The sequence below is a fragment of the Epinephelus fuscoguttatus genome, linkage group LG23 (assembly GCF_011397635.1).
Source record: "Epinephelus fuscoguttatus linkage group LG23, E.fuscoguttatus.final_Chr_v1".
NCBI lineage: Eukaryota > Metazoa > Chordata > Actinopteri > Perciformes > Serranidae > Epinephelus > Epinephelus fuscoguttatus.
In genome coordinates this window covers 1,639,862-1,666,837 of record NC_064774.1, presented here as the reverse complement: position 1 = coordinate 1,666,837, position 26,976 = coordinate 1,639,862, and the positions used below count along the sequence as shown (strand labels likewise).

The window sequence follows — 26,976 nt, the reverse complement described above, 5'->3', positions numbered from 1 at the left end:
ATAGGTGGCGTGGTGTAGCATCTTGGCCGAGGGACTACGGATGAAAAACAGCTTTTTGGTGAATTCTGGCATTTTCTTACCATGTGTTTTTATTGATTTGCACTGTCCCTACTTAACTAAACTAAACTCACTTGCTCTGAGCAGCACCTCCAAGTGTCTCACTTCGTCCTACCAACGGTCCAAACCTCAAAATTAGTCTCTTCAATAACATTTGAGAAGCTGAAACCATGGAAGTCACAATGAGATCTAATCTTTTGCGTCCTTTTCCCCTCATGTATGACTGAATATTTAAGTACACAACCTGCACATATATGCTCAACAAGTCTGACTGAAAACCTTTTTTCCACTTAGAATTAACAAAACTACCAAAGTATATAAGTCTTCACAGAAAACTGTTATTTCAGTCTTTTTTTTTTTTATTTTTTATTTTTTTTTTATTGTGGTCCAGTTTCCGGTCCCCTTGCAGCGTGACGCAGCCCACAGTGGGCGGTGTCCTGACGTGCTTTTTTTTTTTCTCCCCACACTTGTATTTTTTACTCTGATCCACCACGTGGAGCTCGGGATTTCGCGGGATTTCCCCTGCACGTGACAATCTGTGACTGCAGCGCAAAGTCAAACACACACCACCACAAAGGGTGGGTGAGGTGTCATGTAATATGAGTTCTTAAAATGGATTCTTTATTAATTGATCCTAGTGTCGAGGTATCACTGGGAGGCGATGCTTTTATTTTGATAGCAAATACCGGGGATGTGATTCTGTCATGGATGATTTTATTTTGAAAAACGGGAAAGGAAGGTGTTGAATAAAGCCCGATGTAATTTATCTTCTTTATAGAAATTATTTTTATATTTAAAGCTTTGAACATTCGTTGTATTTTATTCAGGTTGCGGTTTATTCTGGACAACATTCATCACATTTTTTTTTACGTTGTTGAAAAACCGGAAACGCTGTAAGGCGCGCTGTCTAACTTGACACCGTAGAAGAAGAAGGGGGCGTGTTGCTAGTTGTTAGCCTGGCTGCTAACTGCGAGCTAAAGTTGACCGTACTACTTTCACTTTCTGACCGTGCCTGGGATGAGTCGGGCTTCCTGGAAAACGAAACTAGACGCCGTCATTGCTGTGTTTGACACTCGCTGGATCATAGATGTAGATATTTAACACTCTTCGGCGCCGATATTTACAACTTGTAGCCGGTGGCGTCTTAAAGATTGAACCACTACACCGTCACACACGCAGGTAGCGTTGTTTCACCAGCTAGCTTTTAGCGGTTAGCCCCCCGCTAGCATGGACAGCGGCGGAAGCATGCAGGGTAATGAGGAGAGGGGGGCAGAGAAACTAATGGATTCCTACTTGAAATCAATCGGTTTGCATCGGAAGAAGATCGCCAAGGACGGGTCGTGCTTGTTTCGGGCTGTCGCCGAGCAGGTAAAGTGATAAAACTTGTGGGAAAAGCTAGTTTCAAACTAACGTTAGCTTGTTGGGCACAGGTGAAGAGCTGGGCTTGGTCGGTTTGTTGTGCTCATGCAGGGCAGCAAGTGTGTGGTCATGTTAGCCGGATAAAAGTTAGCTTAACTATGAAGGTTGACAGCATGTTTCAAAAGCTGACAGTTAACATTTATTAACTTTAATCACTGAAACATTTTAAGTTGAGTCTTTTCTAAATTGGCTTTTGAATCTAACGTAGCTGAAGCGGTATGGGGAAAGTTAGGTAAAGTAACAGGGTTGTCAGCGGGTTTTAGCAGCTAAAACATTTATTAACTTCAGTCTAAAACACTTAAAGTTGTAACTTTTCCAATTTGAGGTCTGTATGTAGTGTCGATGAAGATGTACGAAACAAAGTTTGGTTAGTATCAAGGTTGTCAGCGCAGTTTAAAACAGTAAACATTTATAAACTTTGACCTCTGAAACATTTACATTTGTGACTTTTTTAAATGGACTTATGAATATAATGTAAAGCTGTGTGGATAAAAGTTAACCGTATATATGAGCAAACTTTAATCTCTTAAACTATTAAATTTGTATATTTTCCAATCTGACTCCTGATTGCAACACAGCTAAAGGTCTATGGGTCAAAGTAGCTTAAGTAAGGAGGTTGTCAGCAGACTTTAGAAGCAAACAGTAAACATTTCTAACCTTTAATATTCAAAACACTTAAATTTAGACTTGAAGACAACAGCAGATGAAGAGCTCATGTGGGTTGCAGTATCATGGTATCCAGGAAGGTGCTCTTTGGTCAGGAAGTGTAGTACATCTTGAAAAAAACAAAATCCAAGGCAACTCTTCTCTGGTGCACAAGTTAAAAGGTCTTTATTAAATGGCTAGTTCATGATGAACATTATAAAAACACCAACATGTTTCGGCCATGCTCACTGGCCTTCATCAGGGCATAAAAGCAAAATAAATAAATATTCAAAACACTTAAATTTAGATTTAAAACACTGTGTGGATCAAAGTTACGTAAAGTTACAAAGTTGTACAGTTAACATTTAGGGATGCACAATATTGGATTTTTTGCAGATATATAACGACTCATTTGACCGATAACTAATCTCGATATACCTTTCCTTTATTCTCCACCTAATTTTAGTGATCAAGTCTCTTCTGTAGAGGAATTAACATCGTATTACGTATGTACACTCATATCGTGACAGCCCACCAGTTAATGTATGTAATATTTATATATTGTGCAAATTAAGAAAAAAAAATTTGTTCATTTTGATGTTTCATTCTAAAGCCAGTATCATGTTATCATGCATCCTATTAACATTTATAAACTTTAACGTCTAAAACACTTAAATTTGTAACTTCTCTAAATTGATTTTTGGATGTATTGTAATGCTGTACCGATCGAAGGTAGTGGGTGGAGTTTAGAAGCTAACGTTTATAATCTGTAATTAAAACACCTAAATTTGTAACTTTTCTAGATTTATTTCTGAATCTAACGTAATGCTGTACTGATCAAAGGTAGTTTAAGTAAGCAGGTTCACAGCGGAGTTTAGAAGCTAACGTTAACGTTTATAATCTGTAATTAAAACACTTAAATTTGTAACTTTTTTAAATTGACTTCTGAATTTACGGCAGATAAAGCTGGATGGATAAAAGTTGGCTCAAGTTAAGTTAGCTTAAGGTTGTCAGCAGGCTTCAAAAGCTAACAGTAACTATAAACTTTAATCTCTAAAACAACAAACTTTCTAAATTGATTTCTGGATGTAACGTAAAGCTGTTTAGATTAAAGTTAGCTTTAATAATAGTTATAGTAATAATAGTAGCTTTAATAGGTAGTCAGTGCAGTTCAAATGCCAGCAGTAAACATTTATACACTCAAATCTCTGGACACTTAAATTTGTAACTTTTTAAATTGACTCTTGAATGTAACGTAGCTAAAGCTGTATGGATAAAAGTGAGTTTAAGTAACCAGGTTGTCAGCAGAGTTCAGAAGCTAACAGTTAATATTTATAATTTTCAAAATAACTAGATTTATAATTCTTATAAATGACTTATGAATGTAAGGTAAAGCTGGATTGGTAAACGTTAGCTTAAGTAAGAAGACTATTGCTGGAGTTTAACAGTAAACATTTAAAGTAAACTTTAATATCCAAGACACTTAAATTTGTGACTTCTTTAAATTGAGTTCTGAATTTACCGTAGATAAAGCTAAACATTAACTTAAGTAACAATGTTGTCAGCGCAGTTCCAAAGCTGACAGTAACCATATATGAACTTAAATCTTAAAAACACTTTAATTTGTAACTTTTCTATGAAAGTTCTGAACGACTGTCAATAAAGCTGTATGGAAAAAAAAGTTGGCTCAAGTAACGAGGTTGTCAGTGGATTTCAGAAGCTAACAGTAAATATTTATAAACTATAATCTCTAAAACGGTTAAATTCCGATCTTTTCTAAATTTACTTATGAATCTAATATTTTTCAAAGCTAAAGGTCAAAATTTTTAAACTCTTATCTCTTAACACTTAAATTTACAACTTTTCAAAATTAATTTCTGAATGTAACGCTAAGTTGTTTAGATAATTTAGCTTCAATAAAAAAGTTGTCAGTGGATTTCAAAAGCTAACAGTAATTATTTATAAACTTTAACCTTTAAAATACTTCAATTTGTAACATTTGTAAAGTGACCTCTAAAGGTAACGTAGATAAAGCTGTATGGCTAAAAGTAGTTTAAGTAACATCATTGTCAACAGAGGTCAAGAGCTAAAAGGAAACATTTATAAACTTTAATCGCTAAAACACTTAAATTCATAACTTTTCTAAATTGACTTCTGAATGTAACGTAAAGCTGTACGGATAAAAGTTAGCGTAAGGAACAAAGTTGTCAGCAGACTGTAAAACAGCTTTATGAATGTAACCCGGGTGTCTACAGGCCCATAAAGTCTTAACATGTCTTAAGGTCTTAAAAAGTCTTAAATTGTCTTAAAATCAGATTTGATGGGTCTTAAATATTTTCGGTCACATTACCGTGAAAATTCCTCCTGACTGACTGACTGAAGAATTGCAATAATAAGTAGCATTTGTGACAGCGATGAGATTTTGTTTTCGTTTTACATTAAACACGTTAAACTCACCCAAATTGTTGTTGTTTTTCCTGACTGGTCATTTTGAACTGACATCACTTGGAAAGAGTACTTACATAGGTTTGGTCTTAAATTTAATATAAGGTGGTATTAAAAAGGTCTTAAATAGTTGTACATTTAACGTGGTTGTATCTGTAGACACCCTGGTGACGTACGTAAAGCTGCATTGATAAAAGATAGCTTAAGTGGCTCATGAGGTTATCAGCACATTTATAAACTTTAATCTTCAGGACACTTAAATTTGTAGCTTTGTAAAGTTTACTTCTTAATTTAAGGTAGATAAATGTGTATGGATAAAAGTTAGCGTACATACTACTACTTTGTTTGAATATTACAGTGTGTTGGTGTTGACCTTTGACCCCGTTTAGGTGCTGCACTGCCAAAGTCTTCACACTAAAGTTCGGGCCAAGTGTGTGGAGTTCCTGAGGAAGAACAGAGAGAGCTATGAAGCGGTATGTACACTGTGACTCACACCTGATCAGACAGGTCTCCCTGATGTCATTAAATAGTTTTATTTTGAATTGGAGGAGGATGTTTTATTATGGTTGAACTGTAGGTAATTTTGGTAGAATGCTGTGAACCAACTCTAGGCAATTATACAAAGCACCCTAAGTTATTGTAAGTAATTGAATATCTTTGGGTTTTGGACTATTGGCGAACAAGCCGGACAATTTACAGATGTCATCTTGGATTTTAGGAAATTTCTCACTATTTTCTGACATTTAAAAGAACAAAAAGAGATGAATCTATAGGAAATAATGATCGTTATTCTGCTCTTTAAACTGTAAAGATCTTTGTTAAATGTTTTGTAGGAACATATTGTGTTGGAAAGTAACTATAAAGGAGCATAACTGAACAAATCCAAGGGACTCTTAGTGATAGCAGCAGTTTAAAAGCTCCTCCCTGTGAATCAGCAGAGTCACAAGCAGCTGATCATGAGATTCAGAGGTTGCTGTGAGACGTAATCGATCGTCGATCAGGGATAAATGTAGAAATCACAGATGGTGCTGTAGCTGGTGAGGTGGCACGGCAGGTTTGTGTGACTTGTTTCATAACTGAGATTGAGAGTGAACTGAAAGTAAAAGCTCTCGTGGTTGTTTTATGACGGTGATATAATCGCACCGCCTGAGCTCGTTCTACAACCTGGCCTTACTACATCTCCCAGAATGCAGTTCAGTCTCTGGCAGAGCAGGACAGAGCAGGGCTGTGAGCTGGCTGGTATTATTCTATATTTTCCTTGTCGTCCATGATCAGACTGAAACTAACAACGTGTCAGTACTTACTGACTTCCACCTCAAGCTCACTGGTTCTTAATAAAGACAAAGATCTTTTAAAAATCAGATCATGAGTTTATACTTTTATTTAAAATGAATGAATGAATAAATAATTTGTTTCAGCTAACGTTTAAAGTTGGGACGAAACACCTGTCTGCATACATGCAGCTCTGAAATGACAAATAATTGTAGCTTTTAACACACGAGATCGGTTTGTTTTTAACTTTTACAAAGTGAATTTGAAACTGCTGAGTAAATATCTTTTTAAAAGATGTTTAGAATTTAAGAAAGCGTGCATTATTTCTGTATTCTTACTACACTAACTGTTTCTCTGAAGATTCAAAGTGAAGTTACTTACTGTGTTGAAGACTTCAAAGCCGAGACTTGAGACAAACTGGACTTTAAATACTAACGTTGTCCCTCTGCTGTGTTGCAGTTTATCGAAGGTGACTTTGAGGATTACCTGTTCAAGCTCCAGGACCCGCAGGTAACACAGAATCAGTGACTCTGGTTTATTTACTGAAATATTTTATGTTCTTGTGTTCGCTGTTTGCTGGAGCTGTTTGTTGATGTGTGAATAACTGATGTCACTTCTTTGGGCTTTGTGTTTTTCAGCAGTGGGTGGGCGAGGTGGAGATCAACGCGCTGGCCGTCATGTACAAGTAAGAGTCGTGTAGAAAAAGTTTGAATGAATGAAAGTAGAAATAGTGATTTTTCTTCTGTGGCTTCACATGAGACGGGATGTTGAGGTGCAACTGGTGACTGGATCATGTTTGACCATCATCTTGCAGAGATTCCTGATTTTAGCCACATGAACTTATGAAAACAACATTTCACCAACTGACCTGCAGCTGAGAATAAAACTGTATCAGATGAATCAGATATTAGCTCATGTTGATTTCGATGGCAGCAACACAATTGGGTGAGAGCCGTGGTTACCATCGTGTAGCTTCCCCTCTTCTTTTAACAACAGTCTGGGAAGTGAGGACACCAGTTGCTGGAGCTTTGGGAAGAGGAATCAATTAATGGCCCTTTTTACACTGCCAGCTTTTTGGCGAATGTCGGGCCGTTTTGCCGGCAAGCTGTGAGCGTTTAGACACACAGAGCCGGATTGGCGAGTTGATCCGAGGTGCCCAATTTTCCGCCTCGTAGGGTAGACATATTGGTGGAACCTTTTGGTTTAAACAGAACGAGGCGGCCTTCCGCGACGGGAGGGGCTATTGATGACTTGTGGGAGGAGCTGTTGATGACGCCGCACGTGCGACCCACTGGCGTTGGATAAACAGCTGATAGCAGGAATTAGCGAGCAGCTAGTAGCAAGAGGGAAACGCAAACCTGACAGACACTGTAAAGATGAGCAACTGGGGAGACAAGGAATTGCGCGCCCTCCTTGTCCTCGCAAATGAAGAGGCCATTAACCGTCAGATGACGGGGGACGGTAAAGGACGGGCCGACTTATGAGAGAATCGCCACCTGACTAGTCGCGGCTTCCCTCCCACGTCACTGTTTACGTCACACGCTGAGCTACACGTTTTGTTACTTGCTCACGCCCCCCATTGCCCCGAAAAAGGCACATTCTGTATAAACAAAAGTAGGTAGGCGGCATTTTGCTGCACTCCCTGATTTTGTTTTTATACTGCCAATGCTGAAAAAAGACTGATTGGGCTTTCCTGCAAATTTGCACAATTCCTGTCTAAAAAGGGCTACTGATGCACCAAATGTTTTCTAGTGGTGAAGGGTCTGGACTGCAGGCACCCGGAGTCTTGGTCTGCGAGGCCATGCTGTTGTGATGGATGCGTAAAGTGGTTTAGCATCGTCTTGAAATGTGAAAGGCCTGTCTGGAAAGAGACGTCGTCTGGATGGGAGCAAATGTTGCTCTAAAACCTTGGTGTACTTTTCAGTATTCAGCAGTGCCTTTCCAGATGTGTAAGCTGCCCACGCCATAGACGCAACCCCATACCATCTAGGGATGCACGCCATTAGACATCGGAAAGATTAAACGTCCGCCCCCTCGCTAGTCGGCACCAGAAATATTAGTCGGTTAAACCAATTAGTGTATGCAAATAATTACATTCTGTTTTTATTTACGTTTTACACAGCGTCCAAACTTTACTGGATGTAGGGTTGCACTTACTGCGATGTTTCTAATCCTCTCTCTGTACGTGTGAATGTGTTCGTCTCTCTGTAGGAGAGATTTCCTGATCTACCAGGAGCCAGGTAAACCAGCTGTCAACATCACAGACAACAACTTCAAGGACAAGGTGAGACTTTGACTGTTTCTGTCTTTCTGTCCCCACAGTCCATTAGTCCAGCTGCAGCTTGTTTAAAGTTGTTATTTATGTTTCCCATCAATTGTTTTTTAAGTGGTGAGTTTGGAGAATCGTTTTTATTCATAAAATTAATTTGGGATTAAATGTTTCCCTCTTGAAGGAGAACACACTAAGGGTGCTGTCAGCCCTAGAGTTGTCTCCTCTGGTCTGAATCAGGGACTCATGTTGTTCCAAAGTTGTATAATTGCCTAGAGTTGGTTGGTGTTCTCACGGCAGCATTTACAAGAGGACCAGATCAAATGCCTTGTGTGAGAAAGCTGCTCTTGATTAGTCAGAATTTCCATGTGGGAAAAATCCAGGAAGTAAAGCAAACGTTGAAGAAGAGTACACTTGCAAGATAAATGTGACACTTTCTAATGTCACAATGGAGGGACAACTACGCAGGTTGATTTTAGCGCTGCTCATCATATAGCATGTTTGTGCTCATGTTTAACCCAAACAATGTGTCATGTGACTGCAGTTGCTTCAGATCCAGGTCGGAACACCTTCTCACCACAAACCAACCGCACCAGAGTCGTTTGTAACCGGACCGAGAGCACCTCTTCAAGAAGGTCTCGGTCCGGTTGTTTTGGTGCACACCTGAGTGTGATTGCTGTGTTCACACCTAACTAGAGTTAGATTGAACTGAACCAAACAGGGCAGGTGTGAAAGCCGCCTTATTCACTGAGCACCCAGTGTATTAGGTACAGGCTGCAAAAAAATGTTATTTTAATTAGGAATTAGCAGTTGTTGTTTTTTTTCCCAGAAACTATTTAAAACCAATATGTTATATGTTCGACAACATTTTGTTTTTCTCTCTCAGGTGCGGTTGTGTTTTCTGAACGGGAATCACTACGACAGTGTGTATCCCATCAGCCACATCAAGGACGCTGCTCTCTGCCAGTGTGAGTGTTTGAGATGAAACTCATAAATCAAAATGTTCTTAAACTGAGACTATACTGAATATGATACCAGCACCAAAATGCTGTAAAAGTTTGATTCATATACACATTAAACACGTTAAACACATGTTAAACACACGTTAAACACGTTAAATATACATTAAACACATGTTAAACACACATTACACATTAAACACACATTGAACACATGTTACACATTAAACACGTTAAACACGTTACACATTAAACACACGTTAAACATGTTAAATATACATTAAACACACGTTAAACACACATTATACGTTAAACACACGTTAAACACGTTAAATATACATTAAACACATGTTAAACACACATTACACGTTAAACACACATTGAACACGTTACACATTAAACACACGTTAAACATGTTAAATATACATTAAACACACATTAAACACACATTATACGTTAAACACACGTTAAACATACATTAAACACACATTATATGTTAAACACACGTTAAATATACATTAAACACGTTAAACACACATTAAACACATTATACATTAAACACACGTTAAACACGTTAAATATACATTAAACACATGTTAAACACACGTTACACGTTAAACCCACATTAAACACGTTACACATTAAACACACGTTAAACACGTTACACATTAAACACATGTTAAACACACATTAAACACACGTTACACGTTAAACAAATGTTATACACGCATTAAACACACATTAAACACACGTTAAACACACATGTGTTTGAAATTGTCTTTATTAAGACAAGCTCACAAATCAGCTTCACTATAACTCGCAGCATTCACAGTCAAATCTGGATCTTTATCTGGACACATTTTTCCCATAAATACAACATGCTAACGTTATTAGCACAAGCCTATGGCATTTTACATTGTATAAATTAGCCTAGTGACTAGAGATTTCCTCTGCTCATATGAAGCCAGGATAAATCACACACAAGACTTAAAATGCTATTTTTGTGGAGGCTTTATTGTCTTCACAATTTATTGTTTCTTATCTGTGAAATTAAAGTAAATAAAGTTTTGTTTCCACTGAGGGAAATGGTTTCAGCTTACAGAAATAGACAGGAGGTCTGCGTCACTGCGACGTGTGGTTACAATTCTGGGAAAGTGCACATCAGGTTACAGCGTCGATTCAATGCAGAAGTTTAAATCCGGATTTAAACAGCAAGAGGAGCATCTGTATTTTTGACAGTATTGAAAATCACACGGTCAGGATTTCTAAATACCCTGGTTTTGTCTTTGTGGGGCAGAATGATCGTGCACTCTTATAGGTTGTGTCTTTCAGTGTCTCATCAGTGAACTGAACCATCCTGACTGTGCGTGTCCTTCTGTGTCTGTCAGCCATCTTGTACGAGCTGTTGTATGACGGAGTGTTTAAAGTGGACCGCAGCTGTCTGGGTCTGTGCCAGCGGACCGGTCGATCCACTGATCTCCTGAGTGACGACAGCATGAACGCCTGCGTCAGCAGCGACGAGTCCGACCTGGACGCTGGAGAGGCGCTCTGGTAGGAAACTTCTCTGAACCTTGAAAAAGGGTTTCTGTTTGAATAATAACTCCCATGTGCCGTACATACTGAACAGAGTCAGCGACACGTTACTGGAGCTTTTTGTGGAGTACGCTAATTTGGTTTATCTATGAAGTAGAAGTGATAGCTGGAATCAAGTGATGTGAACACGATTGTCACACTGTCACATCACCACCTCACTCCTGTAGTTTACACAATAACAGACCAGCGTACATCGCATATCGCAACTCAACAGAAGAAGTTACACAAGTCACAAATATATATTTTCAGAACTTGCCATGTAGCGCTGTGGCTTTGCTCACTTTACTTCTCTTACTGAAGGAAAAGATCTGAATATTTCTTCCACCACTGGAGAAAAAAACGAATGATTTGTGTTTTTATGATTCAGGGTGGAAAATGGAACGAGCACGACGGCTGCAAGAAACCACAGCTACAGGGTAACAATCAAAATCCTGACCTGTACACACCTGCTGCACTACCTTTGTTATTTTATCACTGATTAACTCTGTGTTTGTGTGTTTGTGTGTGTGTGTGTGTGTGTGTGTGACAGGGTCGCGGGCGTGGTCGGCACCTGCCTGAGCGAGTGAGACGTTCACTGAACCCGACTCTGCTCAGAAACATAGAGTATGACGTCTGGCACAAGACCAAGAGAGGTAACACACACACACACACACACATTGTCTCTATTCAAACACAAAGTTCTGCTTAGTCAAACAGCTGATTAATTGATTAGTTAACTAACACAGAATGTATCAATCAGTAATAATCAATGCTGCTGTCGCAGAGCATGACGATTTTCCCACATTTTAGTTTGACGAACTGAAGCGCAGGTCTGTAGATACGAGCAGTTCAAGTCAAATTTAAAAGGCAAGAGAGACACAGCGGTGTGAAAAGCAGCAGAGTCATCAAGTTCAGTGGAACCTCGCTGGCCACTTTATTGGGTACACCTTGTTAGTTCTTGGTGTCATAGACACATTCAGAGTCACTTAAGTCACCTTTCTTCATCATTCTGATGCTCAGTTTGAACTTCAGCAGCTCGTCTTCACCATGTCTACATGACTAAATGTATTGAGTTGCTGCCACGTGATTGGCTGATTGCATTAAGTAGCAGTTGAACAGGTGTACCTAATAAAGTGGCCGGTGAGTGTGTAATAAATCACATTAAAATATATAAATCACTCTGACAGAGAGGTGAGGGCGAGGTAGAGTAGTGTGAACTGGGGGTGAAGAATTAATCCGTCATAAAGAGAATAAATGATTAAAATATGTTCTTTTTATTTCAGCTCAACAGAAGATGGATTATTGTATTGCTGCTGGGATGCAGTTCACTGTCGGAGACCGCTGCCAGGTGTGTGTGTGTGTGTGTGTGTGTGCACGATGTGTTCATGGTCGTCTGTAAAGTCCTGTTTCCTCCGGTGCATTGTGAACATGTGTTTACACTGTGTGATCTGCAGGTTCGTCTTGATGGACGGAGCTACAGCGCAACCGTCAAGGAGGTTCCTCCCAACAACGGCCCAGTGACTGTGCACATAGAAGAACTGGGAAGCAGGAAGTAGGTCACACACACACACACACACACACACACACACACACACACACTACACTGTAGGCTTTTCTGTGTTTGTACATCCTCCTCTCCTCAAGTCTTGGTCCCTCCCACATGTGAGCGCAGGAGGTGAGGAGAGAGGAGTCAAGGCAACAGGCATTTAACAGAATAAGACAGAGTGAGCCGTCATTTTTAAGTGACAAAGTACATTCATTCATTCATGGTCATGGGGGGCTGGAGCCTATCCCAGCTGACACTGGGTGAGAGGCAGGGTTCACCCTGCACAGGTCACCAGACTATCACAGGGCTGACACATAGAGACAGACAACCATTCACACTCACATTCACACCTACGGACAATTTAGAGTCACCAGTTAACCTGCATGTCTTTGGACTGTGGGAGGAAGCCGGAGCACCTGGAGGAAACCCACGCTGACACAGGGAGAACATGCCAACTCCACACAGAAGCCCGTCTTTAACACAAGAACACATTTGAGGTTCTTGTACTTATGCATCGGTTACTGTCCTGTGTGCAGACAGGTTTCACTGTTGAGTCTGCGTCCTCTCAGCGATGAGAGCAGCTGGAGTACTGTGGTCAACAGAGACAAGAGGCTCAGCAATGGACACGGAGGAGGTGGACACACACACACACACACTCGCACACACGCACACAGTATCGACTAAACACACATTCACAAACTGTTAAAATAAATGAACTAATGACTCCTCTGTCTCCATCAGAGTGGGAGGAGAGGGGTAAAGGCAGAGGCAGGGGGAAACACGTCCCAGCATCCTCCTCCTCTGTTGCCCCGGTGACAGCACCGGGCTCCAGCGGGCGTGTGCAGAAGCAGCACTCCTGGCCTCCGCAGGCCACCGCAGAGGAGCAGGGAGGAGCGAAGGCCACCAGGTTAGTGTGTTTGTAGTCTACAAGACGCTCAGGTAACAACTGTGTGCATGCAGGGAAAGTTAATGTACAAATTTCTTCAGAACTAAAAGCAGACGACGCTGCGCCAGGCTTCTTAATTTGGCTTCTTACTTTGAGTGTGTGTGAGGCGGCCTAACAGCTGTTTATATATTCCTTTATAGGAAGTCGGTGAGCTTGGTCGAGCGTGCTTTCGGTGTGACGGAGGAGCACCTTTTAGCCAAAGAGGAGGAGGAGAGGAACGTGGCGTTGGTGGAGATCCAGCTCAGAGACGAATACAGCTTCCCTGCCCTCGGGGTGAGTTCAAGGCGACTGATGATGTGGTGTACGTCATTGTGTGTCATTATTACATCACCAACATACAGGAAGAGGCGACGACATGAAGACACGTCTGCGTGATTCTTCAATTCCTGTTCGTTTTGAAAGCTGCTCCTCTGTTCTGCAAACAAGACAGAAGCTACATGTGTGCTCAGTGAGTCGAGATGTTTTTGTCTTTTCTTAAGTATGTTTGTTTTTCAGGCTGGGATCCAGGGTGATGGAGGGAAGAAGAAGGGAGGAGAAAAGAGACACAAGAGTAAGACGGTGCGTTCATTCATGGCATCTCTACACAGAATTTAAACATACAAGTACAACTCTAAAAATGCCTCCTGTTGTCCAAGTAAGAGGCCGTGCACAGGGCGCGTTTTTTTGTGCCTTCAAATTAGGGATGCACCGAATATTCGGTAACCAAATATATTCGGCCGAATATTGCAAAAAACCACACATTCGGTATTCAGTGGAATAAGTGAAAAGCAAGGCCGAATAACAGCGGCGTGTTTTGATAACGCAATCAAACAGTGTGCGGTGACGGACGGAGTAAAATGTCGGCAGTGTGGCGATATTTTACTAGTTTTATTTGAGCAAAATAAATCATTCAGCACACTGTGCGAGTACAGATTTCAACCAGCAGCAGAAACTAAAGGCAAATCCCGCTGGTTGAGGGTTGAACGGGGGTCACAGACACAGACAGGAATGTATTCCTGTCAAATACGGCGGCCATCAGCTTACCAGCGACGGAGAAATACGACTCGGTGTCATGACTGCCCAAAAGTACCTGGACAACCATAGTCTCGCCACCAGACAATCAGAGATCTCCGCCTTCTGATAGTCTGGGGACACTCCTTTCTAAAGTGTGTTTAACACACCGGAGAAAACGGCCGGCAACAAAGCAACACCTCTTGCATTTTTGAAAAGGACACGCCCTCCCAGAAATGTGCGCTCCCCTTTTTCTCGTCCGCAAGGAAACAAACACACAGAGAGCTTGAAAATGGATGCTGAGATATTTAACTCCGTTTTATCAAATGTATGCTCAGTCCACAAGATTGTGGAAATGAAGGACTTACAACAACAACTTGAGCCATTTTGTACCGCTACACGTGTTTCTAGTCGCACTATGTTTACGAGCACAAGAGTTCAGCGAGCCACCGAAGGACCGCCCTGCAGATTTACTATTGGTTCTGCGACGTAGGGAGTTTTTTAAACTCTGAAATTGTATCCGCCCATCTAAACACAAAATCAGGGAGAAAGTCATCAGTCTTTAGTTAAGCAAAGCGTCTAAAGACTGACTTGTGAGTCTAGGACAGCAAAGCCGTGGCGGCACACAGGTATGTGACGTGTCAGAGGAGAAACGAGCCGTTCACATTTCTCTCTTTGTGGCAGGTAACGGTCCACAAACCTCACCGCACTTTAGGGACTGTTCTTTACTTATGAAGGGACTGTTCTTTAATTATGAAGGGACTGTCAGGGGAGGAGGGTGGCTGGTTGATTTTTATTTCATTTATTTATTTTATTTTGATCCCCCCTATGTTCATCACTTATTGATGCTGTTTTTGAAGTATGAATAAGTCAATAAGTAATTTATTCCATTGAAATATCATTGATGTATTATAGAAAAGTGATTTATCTTTTTATAAATGACAAAAGGCACATCTGCCTCATTTTTGCTGTGGTATCGTGATACTACTCAGAACCATGATATTTTCACAGGTATCGCACAGTGGGTCCCAATTTTGGTACCGTGACAACACTAATCTGGAGGGGGTTCATCTGCGAAAACTAATGAAAAACTAAACATCGGTACTCGGTATTCGGCCAAGCGTTTAATTTTATTCGGCTTCGGCTACAAATTTTCATTTCGGTGCATCCCTGCTTCAGATTTATTGTTTTCAATGTAGACGAGTGGCAGGCACGCTCAGATGCCAGAGGGCTCGAAATGCTAGCAGTGACAAAAGCCAACTGTTGCGTCATCTACGTCGCCTCACGTCGCCCTGTGTCGGTTTCATTTGAACACACTACACGGACTACATCCGATGGCCAAGTGGCACGTACGTTCTGCGCCTGCGTGAGAGAGAGCGGAGTGACAGAGTGGTACATCCTGTCAGCCATGGGGTTTCCTATCTGTGCAGCCGAGCACCGCAGCACCTCCACGGACTATTACATCCAGACGGTCTCTGTGTTTTCTCCGCAGGCTCCACTTCACTCAGCTGCCCGATAAACCCGCTGCCGATTCAACACCCTCACCGACATCATCAGTGTAACGTTTCATTCATACTCACAAATGGTAATTAAAGCTGTTGTAATCAAGCTGGTTATTGAAGTGTAGCGGTTTCCATATTAGGGCTGCCTCCTGATAGTCGACCAGAGAGGTCATGAGTCGGCAAGATTTCATTGGTCGCTTAGTCGCAGAAAGAATGTGAAGCTCTATCAGGAGCTGCGCCTTGTCAAAATAAATCCAAACCTATATGACTGGACCATGTGTGACTTTACTTTGATAGGACAGACACAGGAAGTGTCCACGCTCAGCAGTCACACAGGAGTCAGGTTAATCTCCAGGGCTGGTACCTGCGGTTATTCCACAGGCTAGTTAATAACATGTCGGGCAGGAAATCCAAAGTGTGGGATCATTTTGAGAAGGTGAAGGACGAACCCAAGGTGATATGTAAACTCATCTTCATTGGTCGACTACAAACATGACGTATCATCTGAAACATGGAAGTAGCCCACAGTGTCAAATATACCAAATGGTGCCAGTAAAAACATTTTGGTGCTTGAAGCTGTGAACATGACTTTGTTTGACGAGAAGAAAACTCCTCAGTGAACGCTGCACATCATTTTAATAGATTTCATATGTCCTCCGTGTTTTTACAGAAGAGTCCTGTTGAAGACGTCCGAGCGCCGTCCCCCTCTGCTGGAGAAAGACCCAAATCCTCCACACCGCCACCTGCATCTGCTGCTGCTGCTACTACTGCACCTACTGCAAATACTACTACACCCACCACCCCCACCCTCCCTGCTGCTAAACCTCCTGCTGCTCCCTCTGTGACGTCTGACTCTAGTAATCCAGCGTGGCTGAGCTCCATCAAGGCCGCGGCACCCAACATGAACACGACTGCTGCTCCTGCAGCGTCCACATCCAGCCTCCCACTCACCTGTGCTGCCTCCACTGTTAAAACAAACACACCTTCTTATGCTGCTGCACCAAGTTCTCCTCCTCCTCCTCCTCCTCCTCCTCCTGCTGCTGCTGCTGCTCCTGCTCCTGCTGCTCCTGCTGCTGCCCCGAGCACCAAGCCTCCTGTAACGGGTGGTGCTGTACCTCCCTCTGTCCCATCCTCTGCCACTCTCTTCTCCTTAGTCACCCCTTCTCTCCCCGCGGCTTCATCTCCCCCCACTCCCAGCGCCCTCTCCTCATCTTCTCCTCCCCCCACCTCCTCTTCCTCTCTCCCTCCTAAATCATCCACCTCCCCTCCTCCTCCTTCACTGCCACCTCCCACTTTCATCGCTCCCATTGCTCCCTCTCCCTCCTCTCTCCCCCGCTCCTCCCCACCTGTCTCCTCTCTCCCTCACTCCCCCAGTCCTCCCTCCTTCTCCTCCTCGTCCTCTCCCATCCATCAGGCTGCTAAAGTCCCCGAGGCTCCCGCACTTTCAGCACAAAGTAAGAATCTGTTCAGTCAGACTTCATTTTTCAAACTGGAGTTTCTACTGTGGAGTTAAGACGTTTGAGCTGTACATTTTTACACTGATGTCATCAGTACGCACTGTTAAAGCCTTCACACACTGAGTCCGAAACTTTGGTCAGTCATTAACATTTTCAGAGCAGGTTCGATTTTCTGTTTGTTGCGTCTGTCAGTCTTCAGAGACGTTTGACCGAGAATCAGTAAAGAAAATGTGGCGGCGGGACACAGCTGCGACAAGACAGAGGAACAGGGCAAACAGAATCGTTTCATGGGTCAGATAGTAACATTCAGGACCGCACACAGAATGAGGAGGACAGCTCCGCCTCTTCATGCAGCTGCAGTGCCAAATGAAAGACAGAGAGGGAGTGATGATAGATAAATAACTCCAGTGGAGAGAGGCAAAGGAGGAAATGCGTCATATCATTTTGTCTCGTATTGCCAATTTTCGTAAAGCGTAGTACAGTATGTAGAGTATTGCATTCACTTGACAAATAAAAAAGCCTTGTTTTTCTGAGAAAATTTTTCTGTATTTCGGAGTATTCAGAGTAATTTATTTCTTTTTCTTTTTTTTTTGGTGTAATTGTTTTCCTTGTTTTTCTGAGTATTTTTTTCTGTTTTTTGAGTAATTATTTATTTATTTTTTTGGGTGTAATTTTTTCTGTTTTTCATGGTAATTTTTTTCTGTTTTTCGGGATATTTTTTTTCTGAACGAGGAGACGAGATACTTCAAAATCTCGTGAGAAGCTCCCACCTGGCACCTACAAGTGACCCCTGCATCCATGGTGACTCCTGCTCATGGATGTATTTTGCATCCGTGCTCCTGCTCCTAGACAATTTCAACTACGGGGTCAATAAGGGTAAGGCACGTAATTAGTTACACACAGGGTATGATAATCAAGCTATGTTTCCACTGCATCCTTCTAGTGTAGGCCTATCGCTCAGTGTAACAGGTTAGGTTAGTAACAGGCTGTAACAGCGTTAGCTGACAAACGTGTATGGGCGTGATTTCAGTTGTCAGGTAATGTTAAGCTAACAGTTTTTTTCCATCATGCTGAACATTGTTACTCATCACAAATTTGTCAGCTAACGTTGTTACAACCTGTTACTAACCTAACCTGTTACACTGAGCGATAGGCCTACACTAGAAGGATGCAGTGGAAAACACAGCTAGATTATCACACCCTGTGTGTAACTAATTACGTGCCTTACCCTTATTGACCCCGTAGTTCAAAGTGTCTTGGAGCAGAAGCACAGATGCAAAATACATCAATGAGCAGGAGTCACCATGGATGCAGGGGTCACTTGCAGGTGCCAGGTGGGAGCTTCTTGCGAGATTTTGAACTATCTCGTCTCCTCGTTCAGGAAAAAAAATTAGCATAAAGAACAGAAAAAAATGACCACAAAAAAACAGGGCTTTTTTTTATTTGTCAAGTGAATGCAATATGCTTACATACACGTAGAACAGAAAAATGTGTCTGAATCAGTGTGTAAAGACCAAAACAAACCGGCGGCAGCATATGACGGCGGTGGTGTGTTTTGGCAATATATGCTATTAGACAATAGCATAAAGTGCCGAGGCGCAGCACGGTGATGCGCGTCAAGCCGCCGCCGGTGTGGGTTTGTAAATAGAAAATAATGGGGGCGGCTGTTTTGAAGCGCATCGTACGGCGCCAGTATGTTTTGGCCTTTAGGTTTCTGTGCGTTGTGATTTTTTTCAGATGACGGATTACATAAATGGTCTCAGTGTGCAAAGGGTTAAGGCCTGAACATACTTGGGCGGAACGTACGTGTAACGGACTCAAAGCAGACGTCCGCAAGCCCTGTGCGCACAAAGCTCAGATTTTAGGACCGCGCGGACTCCGCTCCGCGCACCAGTGACTGCACTGCATGTATTTTTCACATTGCAGGGATTTTTCACAGACATTTTTACAGGAAACTACAACGTGGAAGTGCACTCGACTATGAAAGCCCGAATGACTGCGGACATTCCGCTCCGCTAATAGTACGCCCGAGTATGTTTGGGCTTTAAGTCTTTTAACTGAAGCTGTGAATTGCTGTCTGGGACAAGGTTGTCTTCTGTCACAGGGCAAGTTTATTAGTTTAGTTAAAAAAAAAATAAAAGCGTAAGACAACTGTTTTTCTCAGAGCCAAGTCATCAACAACAACTGTCTGTGAACGCACAGTTTCTTCGGTTTCGATTCAGTTTGATTCAGTAGAACTTTATTTATCACGAAGAAAAGTAACCAGGATTCACAACCAGTAACAGCCAGACAACCAGTGGGTTTTCCAGGTCAGGGGCACTCACTGGGCCCAGTTTAGAACAATAGAGTATTAGATATCTGGCAGAATATACAAACATACAAGACAGAAGTGTTTTCGAGGAGCAGAAGCAAAAAACAGTGCTTAATGGAGTAACAATAGGAGCACAAGAGTCACTAACAACGAGAAGTATTGTTGCACATGGCTGAGAAGAGATATCGCACTACACTGACACGTGATCGTGATATTGAAGAATAATACTGTACAAGATATAAGTTGTTGCACCATCAGCCTTTTTGTCTGTGGGGGAAGGTAGCCGCAGAACTGATGTTGTTGCTCTGTGGTACCTGGGGATAGCTGCTCATAGCTACCAGGGAAAAGAATGATGCTATCCTTCTACCGTTTTGGTTGCGCAGTGGTTGCACACCTCCTTTTTGCAAGGTCGATAGGGAACCAATCTAAACGCAGATGTTGTCATTATTGTGTGGACGTTTCATCGCTCAATCAACGATGAAATAAAGTAAAAAAAGCTTCTCTGTTTCCACATGAATCACCTCTTCTTTGTCTCTCCATGTCTTCTGTCTTTCATCAGGTTCTTTGCCAAATATTGGAGGAGCTCAGACTCAGTCTCAGATTCATCCTCCTGTGGCTCTGCCCCAAAACCAGAGCCAGATCTCTGCGCCTCAGACTCGAACCCAGCCCTCATTAACCCAAGTTGAGAACCAAACCCAGCCCCCTCCGCACCAAACCACCCAGGATCTGACGCCTGAGATACAGGCCGAAGCCCCGTCCTGTCAGCCTCAGTCCCACGCTGCAGTGACCTCTCTGCCGCAGACCCAGATCCAGCCGTCTGTCCTCCAGACCTCCCTCCCTCAGGCCTCTGTCTCCCACCCCCAGCCCCAATTACTCCCACAGTCTCAGTCTGAGGTGGCCCAGGTCCAGTCCTCCTCCTACCCTTGCACCTCTCAGGTCTCACTTCCTGTCTCTGTGCAGCTGTCTGTCACCCATCCTCACCCCCAAGTCCAGCTAGCCCAGCCTCCTCACCCCTCTCAGGTCCCACATCCCTCCCTGTCCCTCTCCACCTCCCAGACCCCCAGCACCCAGAACCAAACAGAGGCTCCATCACCTCCCGTTCAGCACCCTCAGCCTCACCCTGAGTCACCGGCTCATGCTCCCACCCAGCTGCCACACCCTCCCTATCCCCCTCATCACCCCCAGCTCCAGTCTGCACCTCCTCTCCCTCACCCCCCAACCATCCCAGGCACCGTCCCCCTGCAGCAGCTGTCCCAGCTCTACCAGGACCTCCTGTACCCCGGATTCCCTATGGGAGAGAAGGGCGACATGGCTCCGACTCCTTCCTACTCCTGCAGTAAATCAGGAGACGACCTGCCAAAAGGTGAGCTGGGAGACAGAGTCATAGCAGGACTCTAGCTAATTATTATTTCATTATTGATAAATCTGACAATGATTTTGTCTTCAAATGTTTTTTTATCTAAACAACAGTCAAAGATACAAAGTTTTCCAGTTTATCATCCAGATGCCAACACCAACGTGCACAAGGGGATATTTGATTTGATATTTTGTGATCAGTGCTTTATTTGTCTTCCTCTGCAGACGTCAACATCTTAAAGTTTTTCTTCAACTTGGGTGTCAAGGTAAGACAGATGTTAAAACTCAAACAAAGCAGGTTTCATATCAGCGCATCGCCATTGTCTTTAGTCCAGTCAGGACCATTTTAGTTAAAGAAAACTTTACTTCCATTTCCATTATATTTGGCAGTACAGCTCTGTTCCATGGCCTCTCTGCCCTTCCACACGCCTACACGGAAAGCCTAAAGCGGGATTTATACTTGTGCGTTGGCTCTATACAGAGCCTACGCATGTCGCCTACGTTGTTGTCACTCTGCAGTTACACCTCCAAAACACTAGTGGGCGGCAGGGTTTCGATGAAGTGCTGTAAAGTTTAGTTGATTCAAACACACATTAAACACACATTAAACATGGCTTAATAGAGACAGTTTCAAACACAAGTACACAAATCAGCTTCACTATAACTCGCAGCATTCACAGACAAACACTTGTCTTTATCTGGACACATTTTCCCCACAAATACAACATGCTAACATTATTAGCACAAGCCTATGGCATTTTACATTGTATAAATTAGCCTGGCAGCTAGTTGACTTTTCCTCTGCTCATATAAAGCCGGGGACAACAGCAACATTTAACAAAGGTAACTGCTGCAAAATTCAGCTCCATTACGTTAAACACACAAACACACATTAAACACACGTTACACATTAAACACACATTACACGTTAAACACACATTAAACACGTGTTTGAAATTGTCTTTATTAAGACAAGTTCACAACTCAGCTTCACTATAACTCGCAGCATTCACAGTCAAACACTTGTCTTTATCTGGACACATTTTCCCCACAAATACAACATGCTAACATTATTAGCACAAGCCTATGGCATTTTACATTGTATAATTTAGCCGAGAGATGAGCGGAGGTTTCCTCTGCTCATATGAAGCCAGGATAAATCACACACAAGACTTAAAATGCTATTTTTGTGGAGGCTTTATTGTCTTCACAATTTATTGTTTCTTATCTGTGAAAAATGGTGGGAAAATGCACATTTTGAATCCACTGCGTACATGTCCAAAGAATATTTCTGAAACCCAAATAATGTCTGCATATCCCACAAGTCTTAAATGAAAATGCTTCATTTGGAAAATCCAGACAGTTAATGCATCAGAATACTGTCAAATTCAGAACAATATTGGCCTGTAAATAAAGTCATTAATTCAGATGGAAAGTGAACAACGGACATAAACTGAATAGCGCACCTCCTGGTCCGCTGGATCAGGTTTACATTGTTGCTTCTTCTTTTTTTTATTTTTATTATTTTTTTTTTTTTTTTTAAATAGACTTTGCATTGAAGTAAGAAGAAGGAAGTGGACAAACAAAATAAAATATTTGGTGTTAAATTTAACAAAAGAAATCAGATTTTACTTCATTTCCACAACCAAAAGTTTGACAGTGTTTAAACTTGTGATGTTTATGACGACTGTAATGCAGCAGCGTGTTTTGTTAATTATCGGCCGACATGCTGTGTTGTCAGGCTGTAGTTTATGATCATATCTGATTTTATCTCTGCAGTCTTATACAGTAGAAAAAATTAAGTTCTTAAAGTTTTTGGAAATATGCTCATTCGCACTGCTTGCTAACGTAGCTTAGCATAAAGACTTGAAATAGGGGGGGAAACGATAAGCCAGGCTCTGTCTGAAGGTAACAGTAAATCCACCGGCACCTCTAATATTCTCTTAGTAACAGGTTGTATCTGCATCAGAACAGAAGCATAAAATGACTGCTTGCTGTTTTATGGGAGGTCATGTGCCAGATCTTTTCTTGGTTGGACCGGAAACCTCCCGGAGTCCTCACTAGTTGCCTGGCAACTGGGCCGGGCCGAGCATATTTCCAAAAATGTTGAACTCTTTCTTTAAATCTTTGTATTGGTGCCAAAAGCAGGAAGTAACCGTCATTTACTTACTGCTTCTGCTCTCGTCTCTGCAGGCCTACTCCATGCCCATGTTCCCCCCCTACTTGTACCTACTCCCGCTGCAGCAGGCCCACGCCATGCACCCCAAGCTCCCCTCCCGCTCGCCCTCCCCCACCCCTCACTACCCTCCCTCCAACCCCCCCGCCAGGCACCAGGAGGCGTACCCACACCCCCAGTACCCCCCGACTTCAGCATCAATGCCCCCTCAGTATGACCACCAAGCCCCACTCACAGAGCCCCCCCATCCCAGTGAACCCTCCTTTAACCAGGCCGGGTACCCCGTCACCCAGCCTCCACCCCACCGGATGCCCTGCTCCTCGCTGCCATGGCAACAGCCACCCCCTCCCAGAAACCCCAGCTACCCAGTTGGGTATCCCACTGCAAATCCACCATATCGGGCTCCCCCACCGTTGTCTCAGGGCTACCACTCAGGTCAAGGCCCGGGACACCTGCTGTACCCTCAGTACCCCCCCTCTTCACTGGGATACCCGCCTTCATCCTCCCCTGAAGAGCTCCAAGTGAGCCAGGCGCCGATGGAGCATCATCAGGCTGCAAACGTGGACACGATGCCCAGCCAAGGACCGAGCAGAGTCCCTGGTTCTCTGGAGAGTCCTGCGCCTGCTAACGTGGCTAATGCTAACAGCAACAGACCAATGGTGGTTCCTGGTTTTGGTGCGTAAACAGTTTTTATTTTAGTGTTTTTATCACCTCTAAAATAAAGTGTTACGAGAATTTTAAATGTACTAAAAAAATCAATCAAATCTTTTTATGTTGGGTGTAAATCATTAACACATAGCAATCAGGAATTCTGGGTAATGAAGGCTTTACATTTCTCAGCACAGCTTTTAATATGAAGTGTTTCTTCCCCATCAGCCCTCAAGAAGGAGCAGGCAGACAGTTTGACCAGAGCGGTGCTGCTGGTGGACCCGCCACTCAACAACACACCCATAGTACGGAACACACACACACACACACACACACACACACCAACTAAACTTGGTTCAGAGCCAACTTCAGATTCTAGTGGAGCCATTGCCGTAGATGCTCTCATCAAGATGAAAAGTAAGTTAATGAAACCTGGGGAAAACGTCCAGATAAATAAATGGCGTTAGGCATGGGTAGAGGAGATAGGCTGGTGCAAAGAAAGTAAGGGAACCAGGTGCATGTTTCTGCACATTGTGCTCACGTAAATTGATGTATGCAACCAGCGGCAAGAAAGTCCTATCACAGCATGAATTAGACCCAGGTCATAAAGCTGCTGTGCGTGCAATAAAGCACGTAACGCGTTTACTGGGTGCTGCAGTCACCGCTGACATACTGGCATAGATGACAGATCGTGTTGTCACCTAGAAAGTACACGTGTACTTCTTCATCGCAGAACGTGGTTTGTTGATCTTGCAGCCCCTTGTGAATCTGTGCAAAAAGTTAGCAGAAGATAAAATTGTGCTAACAAAACTGTCACTCTCCAGGCAGATGTCCAGTTTTGTTAAAACACAATGCATAGCACCTCAATTGACCTATGGCTAAGCCCCGCCCCCTCCACTCACTCGGACAAACGATCAACATTCAGTGCCCGGCGCTATGGCAGGTGTCACAGCACACGGCATTTCACAGGAGGCAACTGATGATTTTTGGGGACATAACGATCAGATGTCATTGAGAAGTAACCAAAAGGGCCTAAACTACGCATTGGAGGGATATATTCATCATTTTATTGTTGAGAAGGTCGATGAAAAGCTTAAATTACAAGCCAACATTTACAGGTCACAGTGTACGCTTGTGAACCGCATCTGGTTGCCGTCACCATCAAAGACAACAAGTTAAAGTGCCACTGAAGTTAAGGTTTTTGGCTCAGAATATGAGAAAAGGATAACGGCCTTTTTACCATCTTTACCAAGAGTGTCTCTGCGTTAGTTTGGTGCTACAGTATTTACACTGAATCATTCAGCATAACGTTTGCCAACCTTTGTTATCTCTGCCATTACAGATAAGTTAATGAAGCTAAGCTCCAGAAGTTAACGTTAGCTTAACTAGAGCCCTTTGGACAACAGCTAACAATGACGTACCATCACCAAAGTACAAAACTAGAACAAAATAGGCTAATGAACTCCCAGCAAACAAGGTGACATGATGAACAACGCAGCTAGGAGCTAACGTTAGGCTAACTTTAGCTAACGTTAGCTAGAGATGTTAAAGATAACTTTATATTTCTTTGCAGCAAAGTGACAATATGTTGCCTCAAACACAATGTTGACTTACCTTAGAACAGATGTAGACATCATTGTTAATCTTATTCACGTTGAGTTGATGTTGTGGTCTAACGTTACCACACAACTTTATCCAAAGGAGACACTTTTCTCGCTTGAGATGTGGTTTAAAGTGTAAAAATACACCTGGTCGCCCAGCCTCTCAGGATACCTTGTGTCAGAGTTGCATGTACCCCATGCACACCGTTTGACCATTTTTAAACTTCAAATCTCAGAAAAAGCTCATAAAACCCAACAAACTGACTTTCTGTAATGCATTTCAATGGACGCCCAGGCAGAGAATGTCCGAGTGTATGGGAATGGCTATACACACTGTGATTGGCTCATCATGTTTGAGGGCGGGGCTTATTCTTAGGTCAATTGTAATATTTGAAGGAGTAGTTATAGTAAAACTGTTCTAGTAATTGTAACCCGTGTAGTGGTGGTATATTAGTGCTTGTGGTAACGTTTGTAGGAGTAGTAGTAATTGTACATTCACTATAGCAGTCACAGTAACATTGTTGTAGTTACCTATGTGGTAGTAGTAATATATTACCTGTAGTTACATTTGTTTTGTTGAAACATGAATGTAGTAGCTGTAATAATAACAGTAACATGTTGTAGTAGTTACAGTGGTATTTATATATACATATGCTCTCTCTCAGATCACACTGGTTTCAAACCCTGATGTCAAGGATGTCTCCATGGCAACCATGAAGCCCAGCAGCACCCCTGGCTCTCCATCGCCTTATGATATAATTTCCAAGACGACCGTCTCCAGTGACAACAACCTCACCCGTGGTTACCGGGGCCACCAAAAACCACTTAATCCCCCCAACACGTACGTCCCGCGGGGGCAGCCGGATCCCAGCCAGGTGGGTTACATGGCAACTGTTGCCATGGCAGAGTCTCTGTCTGTGGGCTGCAGCACGGAGGACGACTGGGAGGGATTCAAACCGACAACCTTTAACCACAGAGGGTCGAGGAGGAATCAGAGAGGAGGAGGAGGTGGGAGAGGGAGGGGTGGCCATGATTCAGGGAGGGGGGGGCCCAGGAGGAGACATGGAGGAGAGGCAGGGGTGGGGTTTAACTACGTCCAGTTTAGCTCCTCCCACCGGGGGAGGGGCCGGGAGAGGGGATACTAGCCATCAGCCGATACAGAGAGGAGACGACACTGGAGGCTGATTGGTTTTCCCCCCAAAATTAAGAACTGTCTCTTTAACAGGAAGTCAAATGTGTGACTCTATAGCATCCCTCAAACGCAGCACAACTGAAAGCTTAGCATGTCGATAAAGCATTAGACATTTTCCAGCACTTAAAAAAAAAAAAAAAAAAGCATCAACCAAGTTTAACCAGCACCTCTGTTAGCACTGTGAGCTAAAAGCAAAGTGATTAAAGCAACAAAAATGTATTATAAAATTTAATTTGAGAACAGCTTTAAGAGTTGTATCGCTGCTGTGAAACTACAGCAATCTGTGTTGGACTCTGGTAGAGTCGGACAACAAATACAAGCTGCGTGGACTTTATTTCTTTATGTGTTTTGTCTTTTAATTGTCCGTCTGTCCTGTTGCTTCTGGTCTCCTTTAGTGTGTTTGTCTAGTTTCTTCTTCTCTGGGTTTATTTTTCTTTCTCGTTCTGATTGATCAACTCAGAAAACTCGAGAGATTCAGTGCCTTACGTTTGCCACATTTCACCGTCTTACTTCCTTTTCTTCTGAGTTTGAGAAACTGCTGTACAGAACAAAAGGCTGTTGTTGTCTGTGTTGGATTTTTCTATTGCGGTTGAATAAATAAAACTTAAGTTCA

General features: G+C 42.8%; 1 protein-coding gene across 1 annotated transcript; it reads left to right on the top strand.

Moving 5' to 3' along the window:
• Positions 1 to 555: 555 nt before the first annotated feature.
• otud4 (OTU deubiquitinase 4) lies at positions 556 to 26,976 on the top strand. Its single transcript, XM_049567614.1, has 21 exons — positions 556 to 1,425; positions 4,956 to 5,039; positions 6,298 to 6,348; positions 6,477 to 6,523; positions 8,050 to 8,122; positions 8,994 to 9,075; positions 10,455 to 10,617; positions 11,027 to 11,075; positions 11,189 to 11,291; positions 11,922 to 11,986; positions 12,093 to 12,190; positions 12,721 to 12,818; positions 12,926 to 13,091; positions 13,271 to 13,403; positions 13,626 to 13,688; positions 16,293 to 17,076; positions 19,950 to 20,753; positions 20,972 to 21,012; positions 22,940 to 23,597; positions 23,799 to 23,875; positions 25,837 to 26,976. Exons 1-21 carry the CDS (start codon positions 1,285 to 1,287, stop codon positions 26,314 to 26,316), a joined length of 4,260 nt encoding a protein of 1,419 aa, XP_049423571.1. The 5' UTR covers positions 556 to 1,284; the 3' UTR covers positions 26,317 to 26,976.